Raw genomic sequence first — 16815 nt, forward strand, 5'->3', positions numbered from 1 at the left:
ACCTCCTGGCCTGTCCCACTTATTTCCCTGTCACTGCTTTCTTGCTCTCTCACACACACACAGACACACACACGCACACGCACGCACACACACTGATGTTTCATTGATTGCCCAAGAACAATAGTCGGAGAGGAAGTAGCATTCAGGGGGGGGAAGTACAACAGCAGCATTCCACACCAACACGACAAAACTATTGTCACATTAAAAACCACTACCAGTGACCGTCTCACCCCCCACATGGGCTTGATCAATGCACACTGCTGGTAAACAGTCCCACTCATTATGAATCATGTTTGACCGCAGCTATTTAGGTATCAGTCTGTGACTGCACGTCTAAAAGTCCATTTAAGTAACATCCTGAATGTTTTAATGTCTACTTTCCTATTTGCAGAGTGTTGCATATTCAAGTGTCCAGCCACAAGCTTATAAGAGGTTCCTTGTGTTTTAGTTGTCAATAGTCAGCTTGAAAACTTGTTTAGCAATACATTTAGGGTGGGCTGGGTGGAAAAAGGAACAATGCATGGAATTTCCCTGGGGTTGTTGCCCCCCCCCCCCCCCCCCTTGTCCTCTTCCCCCTCCTCCCACCCCTGGCTGTGTTTCGGTATGAGTAAACTTGAGGTTCAATAAATACAGGCTACAAAAACAATGCTGCTCCCTAGAGGTGCGAAATGAGACTCACCAGACATTAGAAGAAGTACAAACACACCTGTATTCATCCATGACTGCATATCCAAACAACGAATCCACAAACAGTACCTACACTAAGTGATTATTGCCCAGTCTCAAACTAACTGGGAGGTTTAAAAAAAAAAAAAAAAAAAGGAGCTGCTGTAGACATGCCAGTAGAGGTAGTTTCTTTTTCCAATAGGAAAGTTACATAAACACACATGAAAATTAAAATCAGGGAAGAAGCAAGGTCAGTTTCCCAAATGTTAAATTAGACATGAAGAATGAGCAGCACACGGTGAGCTGAACGATCAAGCCATGCTTGGTGGATTTCGTCAGTTTTGTGATCTGAAAAAGTAGGACATTAAAAATGGAAAAATAAATATGTTTACATTAACCCTAACTTACATTAGGTATCTCTTGAGTTGGGTAAATAAACACAAATCAACAGAAACAGCTGCCAACACTTGGCAAATGAACGAGTCGGACAATTGATGATATTTGATCAATTTTGTCAAGATCAATCAATATTTTAAACTGTTGAAATGTCAGCCACCACAAACTGAGCGCAGTCAAACCAACATGCTGAAACATGTGAAATCCACATTAAACACACTGGATCTCCTCATGGGTTATGGTCAGAAGCCCCCGTTGGAGTTGTGTGTGATCATGTGTCTGCGCAGGTTGCTGGGGTTGTTGAAGCTGGCGGGACACTGGTTGCATATGTACGGCTTCTCTCCGGAGTGAGTCCTCATGTGGATCTTCAGGCTGCCGTTCTGCGTGAAGCGCTTCCCGCACTGCGAGCAGGCGTACGGCTTCTCCCCCGTGTGAATACGCATGTGGATGCTCAGTGTGGTCTTGTTGACAAACGACTTCCCGCACATGGGGCACGGGATGGGCGACTCCCCGGTGTGACTCGCCCGGTGCACGATCAGGTCTTCGCGGGTGAGGAAGCGCTCGTTGCAGAAGCTACAATCCAGCGATTTGTTGGCGGCGTGAGGGAAGACGTTCTGCTGCTGGCCAAACTGACTGACGTGACTGTGGTGCCCCACCTGGCTCTCAACGCCCACTATTGCCGATTTCAGTGAAGGATTCAGCGCCACTGAAGACATTTGTGTGGCGTGAGTCCGTTCAAGGCGGCTGTTTCTCCCCGACGCAACACTGTTGTCCTGCATCGCACTCATCGGCGCCCTGTCATTCACACCGGTGGTGAAATTCAGGAGAGTGTCATGGGGGACGCTGTGGTCGGACAGTGAGGTGAATGCTTCAAGTTCAGACGCAGAGAAGAGGGTGTCGACCTGGTCTTTTAGAGGGCCGTCTCCTCTCCCGTGAACACTCACAATTCTCAACTCTTCTTCATGTGCCAAGCAGGACGACTCCACATTCTGCGTCTCAGTGGAAACACCAGCCTGCATACTGTGGCTTCCAAACTCATCCTGACCTGCAGGGACAGAAGAAAATGAGCACACGTGAGGGCCGGGGTCTTTTCGTCTAGTGTGAGACCACACTGTATGTGCATTGAAAGCAAAAGATGTCAAAATGTGCGAGAACCTTTGCACTAAGTAAGAATCGCAATTGGGGATCATGCCCCGCTAACTAAAGTTAAAAAAACGATTTCTCACCATCGACTGGCTCACATCCACCAACGTCATCTTCATCTTTGATCAGGATAACATCTAGGGTCTCCTCTTTTGCACACTGGAAAATAATAGCAGATATGCATAAGCAATAAAACCAAAACAAAACAATAACAGACCTATCTGCACATACACATCACTGTACGAACCTGCACTTGTGTGACTGCAGGGGAGATGTTGCTCTCTGATTGCAGAGTAATGGAAGCAGCTTCCACAACAGCTTTCTGGGCCACTGGAGACTTAATAACAACTGCAAGATGAAAAAAAAAAAGACATAATTAATAGTCAGGCCACAGTAGAGAAGAGAAAAATAAACAGGAGGGGGTGCACGGTTCAGAACAAAGAAGAGGTTTGTTTATGTCCTCGAAACCACATTTCTGAATAACATATTTACCTTATGTTATCACGAATCAGCTTTTTTAGATGTTAAGAAGCACTCTGACTGAATGGTTTTATTTAAAGCTCTAGTAGTGGTATTGATGATTTTCTTTTAGCAGCACTGCAGATAAAACCAATTATCTATTCTATTAGAACATTAATTAATTAAAATATTTTAAAAAGCAGCGATCAAGAAACATGTCAAACTCCTTGATTGTTTTAACATCAACAGAATGGGCTGACACATTTCATGTATTTAAGATTGTTTGACTTTATTGTTCATACATTTTTTTGCAGTTTCATACATTTCTCAGTTTATTATCATTTAAGGTTTTAGTGTTTCCCTTGATCACAATTTATGTTCTTGTTAATAAAGTATCTCAAGCTTACTTCAATTTAGTTTTTCTACATTTGTTGCTTTACAAACGGTCTATGGCTGCAGTATAAAAAAAAACCTGTATTTATAGAATGCAAATACAAAAAGTAACGAACCATCAACACGTAAGACAAGGCAGGCTGCACTATTAAAGAGGCTGTGGCCGAGGGATGGTTTTAATCCAAGTCTTGCTTCCCAGTTTCGATCATTCAGACAATAATAAACAATCAACATGGCTGCCTCCTACAGTGTCGCTTTATTGGCGCTGAACAGTGATGAAAAAAAACTCCTCATCGACCAAAAGGGAAATGAAGTTGCTGAGGTCTTACAAAACTTGGATTACTTAATGGACTCCGGTTACTACGAGTCACTTGTGAATCTGATCTAGTGTTTGACTCAGCGTTGCCAGCCGCGGTGAGGATCCAGGTTTGATTGTTGTACCAAATCCAGAGTAATGAGTCCATGGTATCTATTACCAGATCCCGTGAGTCATCTGCCGGGCTGAGTACACAAGGCGAGTTATTAGCCGACTCACCAAAAAAAATGCTGCAGACTCAGACGATTCAATTCACCGACTTTACTCCACTGCTGGTGTTAGTCAGGCCGTTACAACGGCAAACAACAGAGACAAGTGACTGAAGTCTCAAGTGAACCATATTACTTTAGTAACTTGAGTCCAATTAAATAAACATGTTTCACACCACGATGGAGCTTCTTTTTTGTCGTTGTGGTGTGAACACTGTGAATGGGGAAATGGGACTTTCCCAGCAGGAAACTTTCCAAGTTAACATGGGAACAGTTGTTCGGTACAAAAGGTTCCTAATGGAATGACAAACTACCAGGAAGCCACGATTTCAGTTTATTTGCGATTTAAGACAATTAATCATTTGCATACATGTTCAAAGTAAATATAGTTTTCTTAAATGAACATTACAGAAAAATTCACTTACAGTGTGATTGCTCTCTTTCACAATGATTTCATTACATTATAAATGCATGATAATAGATCACAACCAATCAGACAGACAACACAAACAGCAATGATAAGGTGTTTGCTTGTTTATTAGTTTTCATGCTTACATTATCCTAAGCACTGATGTTTTTATTTCCCACTATGCCTGGCACTATGTTTCATTTTGGGAAAACGCAAATGACACACACACAAAACCCTTAGTGAAGTGAGACCACTTAACCTGAATCCATAAATGGTGGATTATTTGTCCAACAATGGGGCAATTTTTTATTGTTCCAGCAGAAAGTGAACAATAAAAAACAATAATAGTAACAATAATATAAGGAAAAAAGATAACTGTGACAGAACCGATTCTACGACCACATTCCAGTTATTTCTGGATGCATAATAATAATAATAATAATAATAATAATAATAATAAGTAAATGTTAATAAAAGATTAGTACAAATCTAATTTACTGTATCTTTGGGTGTCTGTTTTGCAAATGTGCTTGCATATATATTAAAACAGAATAATAACATACATTGTTTACAGTTTTAACGTCACATTGAAACACGTGGGGTGTGTGTCACGTGTTCACGGTGAGTAGTTTATTGACTGTCCATCCACTTCTAGTTTCAGACTGACTAACATAAACACCCAGACATGTTAGTGACTCAACGGCCACTAAATTACCCGAAGCGGCTTCCTGCTCCCGCAGCACAAACTATTCCTAAAGTAAAAGTCTCGTTACCTTGACACTTGGGTCGCTGTTTGGCGACGCTTCCTCTGGTCAGAGAGAAGCGGCTGGCGGGTCTGTTGGTCCTGGTCTGCAGCCGGAGGGAGAAGAGCTCGCTCTTCATCACCTTCATCCTCATCCTCAGGGCTTCGTTTTCCTTCAGGCTCTGGGTCAGATGCAGGCGGAGAGACGACGAGCTCTCCGAGAACAGCTGAGTGATTTCCCCCACCGCCGCCTTCACCAGCACGTCCATGATGGACAGAAGCTGCGACTCCAGGTTCAGGCTGCCCGGAGCCATGTTTTCAGACATGTTTCACTGAGCTGCCGCTGAGGAGAGTTTTGAAGAGAGAAGCACAACACACACTCGTTTTAGCCTAGCCCACAAAAGAGGCAGCACAATGGCCTTCCTGGTCACCCGGTGACGCGCATTACCGTAATGACCGTACAACGGACGCCGCGTGTGTTTACGACGTGTCTGCGGTGCGCTTCTTCCAAGCGCCACCTGCCGACCACACAGAGTACTACTTCACATCCGACATAAGATTTAATTTCGTTTTGTCACCCAGATAGCACTTATTGCAATATCATAACCTGACTGCTAAGACTGGTCTTTTGTTCTAATTTGAGTAAACAGCAGGTAAAATAATAATGGAATCATATGCAATGACCATTGTGTTGTCTAGATTTCAAACAGGACGGTCTGAAAGGTTGGAAAGAAGCAATGATAACTCTGGAGGAAGATATATATTTCTATTTATTTTATACAATAATATTAATTAAACACACCCACACACCGCCTGAAAAAGACGAAACAAAGACAGTTATTAAGCAGATATAGCACTGATATACAGCATCTGCTAAACTCTACATATTTCACTTTTTTTTTACTTTGTTAAAATGTATTTGCTTTTTTTAACACTTCATGCCAATATACCCCCTTTTTGATGTGAGCACCACCTAAACTGTCTGCCTTCTTTCTTCAGGTCTCTTTCAAGCGTTTGACAAAATTCCTCCACTGTCACTGAACTATTAGATAACATTATCACTGCAACGTTGACAGAAATACTGTTAACACTTGAAAAGGGTACATTCACCAACACTGGTGATCCTGAATTAAAGTGACAACTAGCCATGTATGATGGCCTACAAAAAGCAAAATGGTTCACAAAAATAAACATGGCCCCAAGTACTTTAGTGCACTTTACTGAAAAGCAATATTTTGTATGTATGGTGTCTCTCTCTCCCTTGGTCTATTCATAATTTTTCTAAGAACTTTACTTATTGCTTTTTATTAACATACAAACAAGAATAACTGAAAACCCACAGCCAAATCCATCTGCTCAGTCTGTATGAGGTTATTGTGTTCGTGTTTTCTCTTCATAATTATTTGCATTAAATGTAGTACACGGACGCCGTAAGGCAGTATAATGACAAGCTTTCTCCTCTCACAACGAGAAGACCTCCCGCTGAAATGTGGGTTTTTATCGAATAAACATGGATCGCAGTCTAAAAACATACGTTTGACGTTAAATGTTGATCCTCTTCTATAAATTGTGTCAGTGTGAGTGTCTCTTTGGTTACCTTGTGATGGTCTACTGATTTGTCCTGCATTGTCAGCAGGAATCGGCTCCAGCCCCTTGCAATCCTGAGTTGGATATACGCAATTAATGGATGAATGCAATTTTTTGGTGTTATTTTCTTAATGGGGGCTATTTATCTAATTGTATATTTAATTCATTTTTTATATCTCCGTTTGTGTATTTAATCATATCTTATTTGTAGCATATAATGCACAGTTTTAATCTGTAAACACCTATTTCTATTTTTAGTTAATAGAAAGTAAAAATACAAATCATAGTCCACTGAAGGTTTACGTTTTCATTCCCTAATGTTTCAGTTAAGTGGTTGTCAAACATTTTAAAGCTCTATACGGTGTAATTTTTGTCCCAGAAAAATTGGTTTGGATAGACTTAAAATAATACAATTTTCAATAGATCTATTGTTACTTTCTATTTTGCATGAAAATTAAAAAGTTGCCATTATTCATACTGTTTGTGTGTGTGTGTGTGAGTAATGGCAACCTTTTAATTTTCATGCAGTAACTATAGATCTATTGAAAATTGTATTATTTTAAGTCGATCCAAACCAATTTTTCTGTGCAGACCTGTAGCGAAAAGGCAAACTGCCCAAAGAAAGGCTGACTCCTGTGTTTTATCATATATCCCACTATCAACTAGGATAACTACTATTAGATATGATATATTACTGCTGCTCTGGAAAAAAATTAAACAAACAAGATATTCCAACACATATCCAGTCAACAGAACCTTTTCACTGACACACAACTTTAGTTTTCAGAATCTCAGGATTTAATCATCTTTTTATCTACAAACACACAGCAAGTAAAGTAAAAACAAGTAGATGCAGGGTTTCTTTTGTGTTCAAATCATAGACAAAAGCTCAAAAGTGAATCTAAGAATACACACAGTACCGCCCATTTGCAAACAGACTACTATATCTGGGACGTCAGCTTACTGTAACAGTCGTCGATTCAACAACAAACTAAGACTTACTCATTGTACAACCAGCAGCAATCATTTTGGTCTTTTCAGTCTCTTTGTTTTGTCTCCTAGGACTCTGTGTCGGCCAACAGGCTCTCACACTCTCCCATCTCACAACTTTTTGGTGGATTATCCGATTCCTCTGCTACGACGTCATCTGCTTCCTCCTCCACTTGGCTGTCTGGCGTCTCAGCAGACTCTTCCTCGTCCTTCTGCGATGCCTCTGTCCCTTCGTTGTCTCCTTTCTTGTCTTCCTCTTCTTTGCCGGTTTTCTCCTTTTCCTTCTCTTCTTTGTCTTTCCTCTCTTTCTCTATTTTAGACAGGCTGTGGCAGAGGGACTGGACGTAGGTGAAAACGCACATGGGGTCTGGGTTGGAGCCCATCATGACCATGTCGTCCACTTCTATCAAGGGGCAGCAGTCAGCCAGAGTCCTGGTGAGACCGGAGGAGAGAGGAAGAGGAGAGGAGGAAAAAAGGGAGGTGAGGATCGACATGAAAAAAAGCAGTAACACAAGATCTGTTTCATGCTGGGGCCACAATATCAACCAATACATAAATGATGATTACAAAGAAAAAAATAGGATAATGAACAGAGAGGAGATAACGAATGGGAAGTAACTATAAGTGAATTTACTCGGCAGTTTCGAAGGCCAGTGTGAAGTTTTTCTTCCTGTTCTTTGGATCCAGCGACTTGAAGTCAAAAGCTTCCGGAAAGAAACGATGGATCAGAGCGCAGAACGCCATCCCATCAGACCAGGAGGAGGAGAAGTTTTCTACGTTGACGCCCTGAAAATATCAACGAGACAAAGGATGGAAAAGCAAATCTTCTACTCATTTTGTTGTTCCCAAATGAAGAGAATCAGTCCCGAGGCACGGATGTGGATTTAGAGCTGAACACACCTCGTACTTGCGAGTCTTGCTCCGACACCACTGAAGCATCTTCTGCTTGATTGTCGCTCCCGTCGCTCCTGCTGCAGACGACTTTTGAATTTTGAAGTTGCGAGCTATTGGGGTCCTAAAAATGTCACAGAATCAGACAGTTTTTACTGAAATATTCATCGGCCCATAATTTGCAGTCGCTCTTCAAACACCCGTTTTTCACCCTTTGTGTCGGACAGTGACTCACTCTGGTGCGCCTTGTTGGAACTTAGCCATAATGTCGTTTCTAGCGGCGGCTCTAATTGACCTCGCCGATTGCCTCGGTCTGCCCACAGAGGAGGGAGGACCGGCCTTTCTTTTGGGCTTCCCCTGTTTCTCTGCCTCCTTCGTTTTCCCTTTGTCTTTTGCTTCTGCTTCAGCCTCCTTGACTTGTTTGTTCTTCTCCACGCCTTTGGCCTCTTTGCCGGCGGCATCTTTCTCTACCTCTTTCTCAGATTTACTCTCCTCTTTGTCTTTGTTTTTGTCCTTGGTCTCCTTTTCATCCCCACCACACTTTTCTTCCCCTTTCTTCTTGTCTTCTTCCACTTTTCCCTTTTCTTTAGTTTCTTCCTCTGTTAGTTTTGATTCCTTCACGCCAGCACCAGCAGATGATTTGTCTTTATCTTGTCCGGCCTCTTCACTATCACTTTGACTAGGCTTTGACACCGTCTGGGGTTTGTCCGTTTCACCACTAATGGCCGTCTCTTCTCCGGTGAGCTCTGGTGCGGTGCTTTCCTCCCCCTTCTCGCCCACGTCCATTACCCCTTCACCTTCTCCTGTTGCCGGTTCTTTATTTTCCACCTGCTCTGGCTCCCCTGTCTGGACAACAACAATAACAAAAACATTTAACACATTTCACGGCGGCTGTATAATAATATGAATGCGTTTTATTTGCATTGCACCCCATATTCCACCCTTTACATCCAGCATGGCGCCTTGTCCCAGCCGGATGTATCTTCTTTAAAGGAAAGCGACGTGTTCAGATGCATGAACGACCTCAACATCCTCCTCTTAAGAGGAGCAGCGGCTCTAACAGTTGAGTGCTTCACTAAGAGTGAGGCTACCGCCATACAAAGTACTATTATAGATGCTTAGGTCCACAATCTTACTATCTTATCTTAGTCAGCTCCCTCTTCACCACAGCAGCTCTTATAATCTGTTACTGTGTCGCCATTTAGCTTCATAAAATGTGTGAACAGTGACAATTTATACAGTAACTCACCGGTTTGACCACGGCTGCATTCAGGATGTTTCCCTCTGCTTTAAATTAAACAATTTGCGAGTGTTCAACATTAGTGGAGGCCACACGGCGCCATGTACTTCCAGCTGTGATGGAGTGGCTAGAACCTGATATTCTTCTCATTTAAATATTGTCGGTTCCATCGTCCCATCTTTTCCCCTGTATGCGTCAAAGTGTCCAATGTTGTTCCAATGTTGTGCACTTTGAATTGCAGTTGTCGCCATTTTGTGTGTTAATGAGTCAGACGTGAAACGCATTAAGACTGCTCAAACAATAAGATGTGCTATATATTCAACCTGTGTAACACAGAGCAGCTGATTTATAGTTTCAGTTGTTAATATCTCAAACGGAACATTTCTATTACTTTCTGCCAGATACTTGGATTTTTTCCTATGTCAATAATAAAAAGTAATCCTGATGAGTAATGATGAACACTTTCTCTGTTCTTGTTAGTGTAGTGCATAGATAGATATTTGATTTGTTTAACACTAGTCATAAACACAAAGAAGATTAAAGGTAAAAAAAAGAGGGATAGCCTAGTGAAAGTTGTTTTGGAATAATTAGGAACACAGTCTGCATTTGAACAGTGATATTATGTAAGGACTGCTAAATTTAGTGTCTGCACATTACTCAGGGATAACATGGTACTCGTAACGTGAGACCTGAAGCTCCCGTCTCCTGTTTCTTTTTTTCTTTAATCATCTTGCATACATGATTTAGATCAGCTAGATGTTGAACTCTCAGATGGAAAATAGTGTTTTGGAGTTTTAAAGCCCAAAAACATAAAAAGTGCCATTATGATATCATAGAATAAAACACTTTGTATGCACATTAAAAAGGGTTTTTAAATCCTTAATTTCAGAATCTTTTTTTTCCATTCATGATGAAATACGGAGAGGTGAATAAATATCAAGATGTTTTTAAAAAATTGTGTTGAACGCGTTAAATGCGCCTTGTTTTGTGACGACCTACTGCAGGATCAGTCACACCAGGTCAGACTTTACAGTGGTGACTCACCAGCAGGAATAGGAAACTCCACTGTCTGTGTGTACCATGTGCTTTACTTTGCGTGCGTGTGTGTGTGTGTGTGTGTGTGTGTGTGTGTGTGTGTGTGTGTGTGTGTGTGTGTGTGTGTGTGTGTGTGTGTGTGTGTGTGTGTGTGTGTGTGTGTGTGTGTGTCCTGCTTCAGCCAGGAGACAGAACAGGTGCAGAACAGCAAATGCTGTCAAAATCACTTCTCCTGCTCCACTTCAAAAGACACAGCACCTGTCACCGACACAAATACTCTTACTGCCTTTTCCCAGAATGGAACATATTGCCAGTCAGTGGGTTAAACAAACACGGAAACACCCAAGCTTAGGAAGATGTAAGCAAGAAAACAAACAAACAAACAAGCAAGCAAACACCTCGTCATTGTTGTTTGTGTCAGTCTGATTGGTCGTCCCTGGAGACTCGGCTGCATCCTGACTGAGTGTTTCTCCTTCCATGATGTCCAGAAATGTCAATTTGTCCACTGAAAGCAAATTTCACAAATGACCTCCTGATGAACTAATGCTGTCGGACTCCCTTTCAGAGGATTATCATTGAGTAAAGGTGAATCCTCTGCAACACAGCTCCACCAAACGTCTCTCTCGCTCTCCGTCGGGGACTGCCCCGTGTTTGTGGACATCCGCCTTCAACCCCCTTCACCCGACACCCCCACCCACTTCGTTGTGAGGATTCCTGCGCTTCTTTATCTGACCTTTTGAACAACACAGGCTCCTGAAATAGAGCCATAGTGGCATAGGCATGGTCCTTTGGGCCGGACAGCTGCGTCTGCTGTGGAAACCGTGGTTGTGCACACAAATGCACATGTGGGTGCTCACATGGCTTTCTTAAAACACGCCTGCTCACATATGCAGACACAACTATTAGGAGAGTTGAACTTGCAGTGCTTGGATGTTTGAACGGCTGAAATAAAAACCTGGACATGCACACTTTTTCACTTTCACTGCCAATATCTACATCACGGGATTAATGCCTGTACTGTAGAAGTATACCAAATATTGGACATTGGAACTAATCAAATCAATAACCCAATACTTTTGAAGCTCAATAAATAAAACCTTAGTTTCTAGTCTTAGGTAAAACTAAAAAAGACTTTCTGGCCATAAGTCGGATTGTAGACCTACAATGGAACTGTAATTTGCAACTGCAATTTGATACTAAATTAAAGAGATTTATCTGAAATACTAAAATACAAATATGTCATACTAAACTCAAACGTCACATTGCAGTACAGAGATAACCTCTCATGGGATCACAAACTGAGTTCATCGTCTTGCTCCAAAACAGCAAAGCTAAAGATGTTAAATGCTCATGCGTTTTGGCCAAAAAGCCTGACTCAGAGACGAATATCGGTGATAAAGTTTTACTTTTAATTGGAGTTTTAGGGATCTGATGAAGGAGGATGTGTGACTGGATGGTGGAGAGGAGCAGATAGCGTTGAAGAGACTGGGATTCAAGGGAATGAAGAGCTGGTGAATCCTCCACAGACAGCTCATGCCACCTTGGGAATGGAATTTACTGAGGTGAACTTTCAGATATTAGAGCCTAAAAGAGAATATTTTTTTGACTTTTCAACTTTTTTTCAAATATAAAAAGATTATTCATACTTTCCCATTTTCCTGACCTGATTAAAAAGATTTCTTACTGAATGTGTTTGCGTAAAAAAAATCATTGTGATTCATTTTTATGTTCATATCTGTGTTATTGTATTGCCTCCATCCAATTACTCCTACAACATAAAGTAGGAATATAGTTACACAAGTAAAGCCTCTCAACTTGCAGTCCAACTCATTCAGCACAGAACAGATGGCTTTAAAAATAAAGGTCTATCTTTATTCCAGCCCCGTCATTATCTCCTCCTCCCCTCTGTGTCTTGGGGGCCGTAAATATGCCAGCACCGTCTTGTGTATCCCTCCGACTCCCTCGTGGTCCAATCACTGAAGCACAACTGTGCACACGCAGCGCCTCAAATATTTTTCAGACCCGAAGACTTTATGCAATACCAGTGACCAAAACAAAGGAGCAGTCTGAATGTCGTAATGGATGGCACAGTGGTTAAGTGGATCGGTATTGAATTGAAAGACTAAATCTGCCATATAATTATGGTTGCAGGTATTTAAAAAAAAAAGAAAAGAAAAATCTTGAAACAGCCTCCACTCACATTCTTTCTTTTTTCATGTTTTATGGAGAGAAAAAAATAAATCAAGTCATCTAAGTTCACGTGGTTTGAAAAAAAAGGACTTTTTACATTTGTTGGGTCCAATGTATTTGACAAGTAGGCATTTCATTCAACATGTTAGGTTCTCTCAATGTACAACAGTCTACATCATTTGTTAATCACATGTAGAATTTTGAAATGAAAGCTCACAGAAATACCTCATTGTGTCACAGTCTTCCTGCACTAGAAATGTTAAGTTTAAAAAATAATAATAAAAAAAAATAACGTGCATATTATTAAATTCTGCAAGTTATTGCAGTTAAGTATGAAAAAATTATGTGCTTACAAAGTCATTTTGGTATCCTCCTGGTGGCAATACTGCTGATATTCAAGCAGGCAGTGTAGGAATAAAAGCTTGATGCTATTTCAAAAACAACTGTACTTAAAAACAAACTCAAGGTCTATTTAAAACCAATAAATACTTTATGATAAATATTGAGTCCAGAAACAGCCTAGAATTTGACAAGTTAATCTACAAGCTGTAGAGACAAGTGCAAACATGTTTTGGGTTATTTGTGATGCTGCAGAGTTGCAGTCGGAGCTTGATGAGCTGACAACAGGTTAAATCTCGGTTAAATTGAGCTCAAGTACAAAAGAGTTAATAGTTTCCCACAATTATTATTTGTTTGTGTTAACTCTGAACACAGAAATGAATTAAAAATCATTCAACCCTTTGATAAGGCACTCCTGATGTACTTGGAAATGGACATTTTGAAGATTAGGATATTGTTGAAGGATATTTCAAGCCTGACTCTTTCATTTTCCTGACGTTTCATTGTCACTTTTCATACCATCTACAGTATATATGATAAAATCTGTAAAACTAGTTTTCCTGTTCCACAAATCATTTTATTGGTCATTTTTGTAAATAGTTTCCACACCTTAAACACTTCATCATAAAAATATCGAGAATTATTTTTTAAAAAACTAATCAAAGATTAGCTGGGCACATTGGTTGTGGAAGAATACAAATAGTTTAAAATATACACAAAATAAAATCAGTTTAAATGAATGCTTAACTTTTTTTAAAGCTCCTCCAACGTAGTCACTAAGATCCTGCTGCTCTTTGAACAGTATTTTTCATTTTTTTGAAAGTAAATCTTGTTAATTGTTGAACCAGTCTGATGCATTTTCTTTTAAAAATTTACACTAAACAATGCAGATACACTCTATCGCCACACGATGTCGCCAACAATCCGTACAGAAAATATCATTCCTCTCAGAAAAGCTCGTGAATAAATTTTTTATCCACAATTTTTTAAAACCATTTCTGTGCCTTTTACATTTAACTACTCGTCTCGAGCTTCCATAATGATGAATAATTTTGAACAAAGCAAAATACATAATCAAATGAATGAATTGCTTCTTAAATTAGTATAGGGTTGAACAGATAAATACCAAAATGATAATAAATAAATAAATAAATAAATAAATAAATAAATAAATAAATAAATAAATAAATAAATAAATAAATAAATAAATAAATAAAACTTTTTCGAGCTTGGTTGATTTTTCTCCTTTAGGGGCATTTGGACCTGGAGGAGACAAACGTGTGTTTGTTATCAGGAGGGGAAAAAAAGTGTGTGTGTTTCTCAACGGGCCCCCGCAGGTCCTTATGTCTTAAAGCCACTGGACGGACAATGTATGGCTTTTATGGACGATGGCAGCACAGTAGGAGATCACAACATCAAGTAAGTGCATACACTGTCATGCAAAGGCACCCTGGAAGTAAAAGAGAAGCTTTCTGCTTGCACAAGTCACACGACTGATAATGCAGGTTACAGTTCAGTGTGAGCAGCAGTCACTGAGTTGGCCACAGCATCAAGACCTGCCCACACCGTACCAGGCACCAGGCAGCAATCACACTGTAATCTGTAAAAGAGGAGTGATTTTTAACATCTATTCTTAACATCAAGCAGCAGGAATCAGATTCCTTTGCAGTCTTGCAGATTTCGGACTCAATATGAGGTTTTAACAGGCTTGTAGGAACCGAGAGCTGATTTGATAGATTAAACCACATTTATTATTATTATTATTATTATTATTATTATTAGTAGTAGTAGTAGTAGTAGTAGTAGCCAGACAGAATTGCAGTGGTTCGCTCTGTTGTCTCACATCAAAAATATTCCCAGTTCGAGCACGGGCTTAGGGACCTTTCTTTGTAGCGTTTGCATGTTCTCTCTGTGGTTGTTTGGACTTTACCTGGGTATTTATAATTAATTAGTTTGATCCTTCAGTTTATTCTTTGTGCAGAATTATTAGGCAAGTTGTATTTTGGATGATTAATTATATTTCTGTGCACCAACAACAAGCGGTCTCGCTCACTCCAAAATGTTAATAAACCTCAAACCGTTTTAAAATTTAAAAAAAATTACTTTTAAAAATAAGAGAATATGTTATTTAATATCAATTATCTGGCAAATATTGGTGCACAGAATTATTAAATGAAAAACTAACATTTTCCCATCTCATGTCACTGACTACAAAATCACTGCCTACTATAGTCGGCTTTTTTTTTCAATAACCGTTCACAAGTTCACAAGCCTTCCATCCATGGACTCTGTCAATTTCTTTATCTGTTCACAGTCGACTTTTTGTGCAGCAACAAGCAAAACCTCCAGACACTGTGGAGAGAGTTGGACTGTTTGTCTTTACGGTAAATCCCCTGTTTTAGAAGAGACCACAAGTTCTGTCAGTAGTTAGTAGCTTGGAATTAGAAAATATGCATAAAAATAATGATATGGTCAGAATACTCACCTGCCTCATAACTCTACACACAGTGTACTGATTTGGTCACAGGGTCATGGGGTGCTACAGCCAGTCCTTCCTGACTATGGGCGAAGGAATCGTACAACCTGGACAGATTAACTATTCCACCACATAACAAACACAACCACACACAATCTGACACAAGAGGTACATTTAGAATCATCAATTAATCTTAATCTTTGGACTCTGGGAGGAAACTGGTTTACCCAGAGAAAATACACAAGCAGAGGGAGAACATGCAAACTCTACATAAGGGGTTCCTTCAACTCAAACTGAGGATATACTTACAATGAGACATGAGCCTACACCATTGCGTCTCTCAGCATGAATCTGTCTTTAAACAGAGAACATGTACATGCGTATATTGCAACATGTTTAAGTTCTGCGTCCTCCAGTATCAGTGATGGGGACAAAATCCACTGCGCTCTTACTGTGTAAATACAGGTTCTAAAGTTCGACTGTTGATAGAGGCCTCAGCAGCCTGTAAAAAATGTCCTCTTGTGCAGAGAACCTGAGGAACACGCACCTAAATTCTAACATTTTCGCAACACATCCTGCTTATGTCCTCTAACTTCAATGAGCTTTTGAGTGTACAGATGGAAAGTATAAGCCTCCTTGAGGAGCAGGTTACTTCCAAACTAAGTTTAATTTAAAATACAAGCATTGTACAAACCAAGAAGATAAAAACGGGATTTAGCAGGGAATCTCAGTTAGTGCAGGCAAGTGAAGAGCTTCAAACGGTGTATTTTTTTATAAACAGTTCAGCCATTTCCATGGTCTTCTCGTGGTTCATTATCAATGGAAGACAACATTTGTCACTTTAAAATAATAATAATAAAAACACCTGCAGGAGTCTCTTGCTGGGGAACCACTGTGTCCTTGAGATGAGAGCGACTGACGAATCTTAGCTTCGTTAGCTTCTCTGGACGAAACAACACACACACAGTTTCATCAAACATGGGACGTCTGATTTCGGTTGGGAACAGAATTACCAAATTACCAATACCAAATTGACCAATTGCGAAAAGACCAACCCGGTGTCGGGGCGAGGCCTACGTCCAAGAAGAAAACTGTCAATCCCGAAAAGTTCGACACACTTTTTTGTGTGTGCTCCTGCGTGAGCTCACATGGTGTCCAGCACTGCTTATTCTATTGGGCTACATTTACTCAAATAAATGGTCAAACGTATGTCACTGTCTTGAGACTTTTTTAGACGACCAAGTTCAGGATCAATGGTCCGGGAGGAACCAGCAGGCCCAAGGCCGGGTTCCAACAAGCTGAAGCATCATGTGCCGCATTCAGTTCAAACAAAA

The 16815-nt window shown here is 40.4% G+C and overlaps 2 protein-coding genes across 2 annotated transcripts; both read right to left on the minus strand.

The window, feature by feature from the left end:
- Positions 1-688: 688 nt before the first annotated feature.
- LOC308111364 (uncharacterized protein) lies at positions 689-5187 on the minus strand. Its single transcript, XM_080466229.1, has 4 exons — positions 4765-5187; positions 2453-2553; positions 2289-2364; positions 689-2107 (listed from the first exon to the last, which is right to left on the minus strand). Exons 1-4 carry the CDS (start codon positions 5057-5059, stop codon positions 1305-1307), a joined length of 1275 nt encoding a protein of 424 aa, XP_080322355.1. The 5' UTR covers positions 5060-5187; the 3' UTR covers positions 689-1304.
- Positions 5188-7097: 1910 nt separating this feature from the next.
- On the minus strand, positions 7098-11145 carry smtnl1 (smoothelin-like 1). The gene is made up of 5 exons (XM_080465833.1): positions 10875-11145; positions 8437-9047; positions 8211-8325; positions 7945-8096; positions 7098-7742 (listed from the first exon to the last, which is right to left on the minus strand). Exons 1-5 carry the CDS (start codon positions 10953-10955, stop codon positions 7379-7381), a joined length of 1323 nt encoding a protein of 440 aa, XP_080321959.1. The 5' UTR covers positions 10956-11145; the 3' UTR covers positions 7098-7378.
- Between the last annotated feature and the right edge of the window lie 5670 nt (positions 11146-16815).

The sequence above is a fragment of the Lipophrys pholis genome, assembly GCF_963383615.2.
Source record: "Lipophrys pholis genome assembly, chromosome: 6".
NCBI classification, from domain to species: Eukaryota; Metazoa; Chordata; class Actinopteri; order Blenniiformes; family Blenniidae; genus Lipophrys; species Lipophrys pholis.

What these genes read in the sequence shown, in the direction of transcription:
- smtnl1 (XM_080465833.1), bottom strand. Translation starts at nt 10,955, where the DNA reads ATGGAAGGAGAAACACTCAGTCAGGATGCAGCCGAGTCTCCAGGGACG. An exon ending in ACACAAACAACAATGACGAG is followed by an intron (nt 9,048 to 10,874) that starts GTGTTTGCTTGC and finishes GTTGTTGTCCAG; the next exon opens with ACAGGGGAGCCAGAGCAGGT. An exon ending in GCAAGACTCGCAAGTACGAG is followed by an intron (nt 8,097 to 8,210) that starts GTGTGTTCAGCT and finishes TGATATTTTCAG; the next exon opens with GGCGTCAACGTAGAAAACTT.
- LOC308111364 (XM_080466229.1), bottom strand. Translation starts at nt 5,059, where the DNA reads ATGTCTGAAAACATGGCTCCGGGCAGCCTGAACCTGGAGTCGCAGCTT. An exon ending in ACAGCGACCCAAGTGTCAAG is followed by an intron (nt 2,554 to 4,764) that starts GTAACGAGACTT and finishes TTCATCTTGCAG; the next exon opens with TTGTTATTAAGTCTCCAGTG. An exon ending in TGGATGTGAGCCAGTCGATG is followed by an intron (nt 2,108 to 2,288) that starts GTGAGAAATCGT and finishes CTGTCCCTGCAG; the next exon opens with GTCAGGATGAGTTTGGAAGC.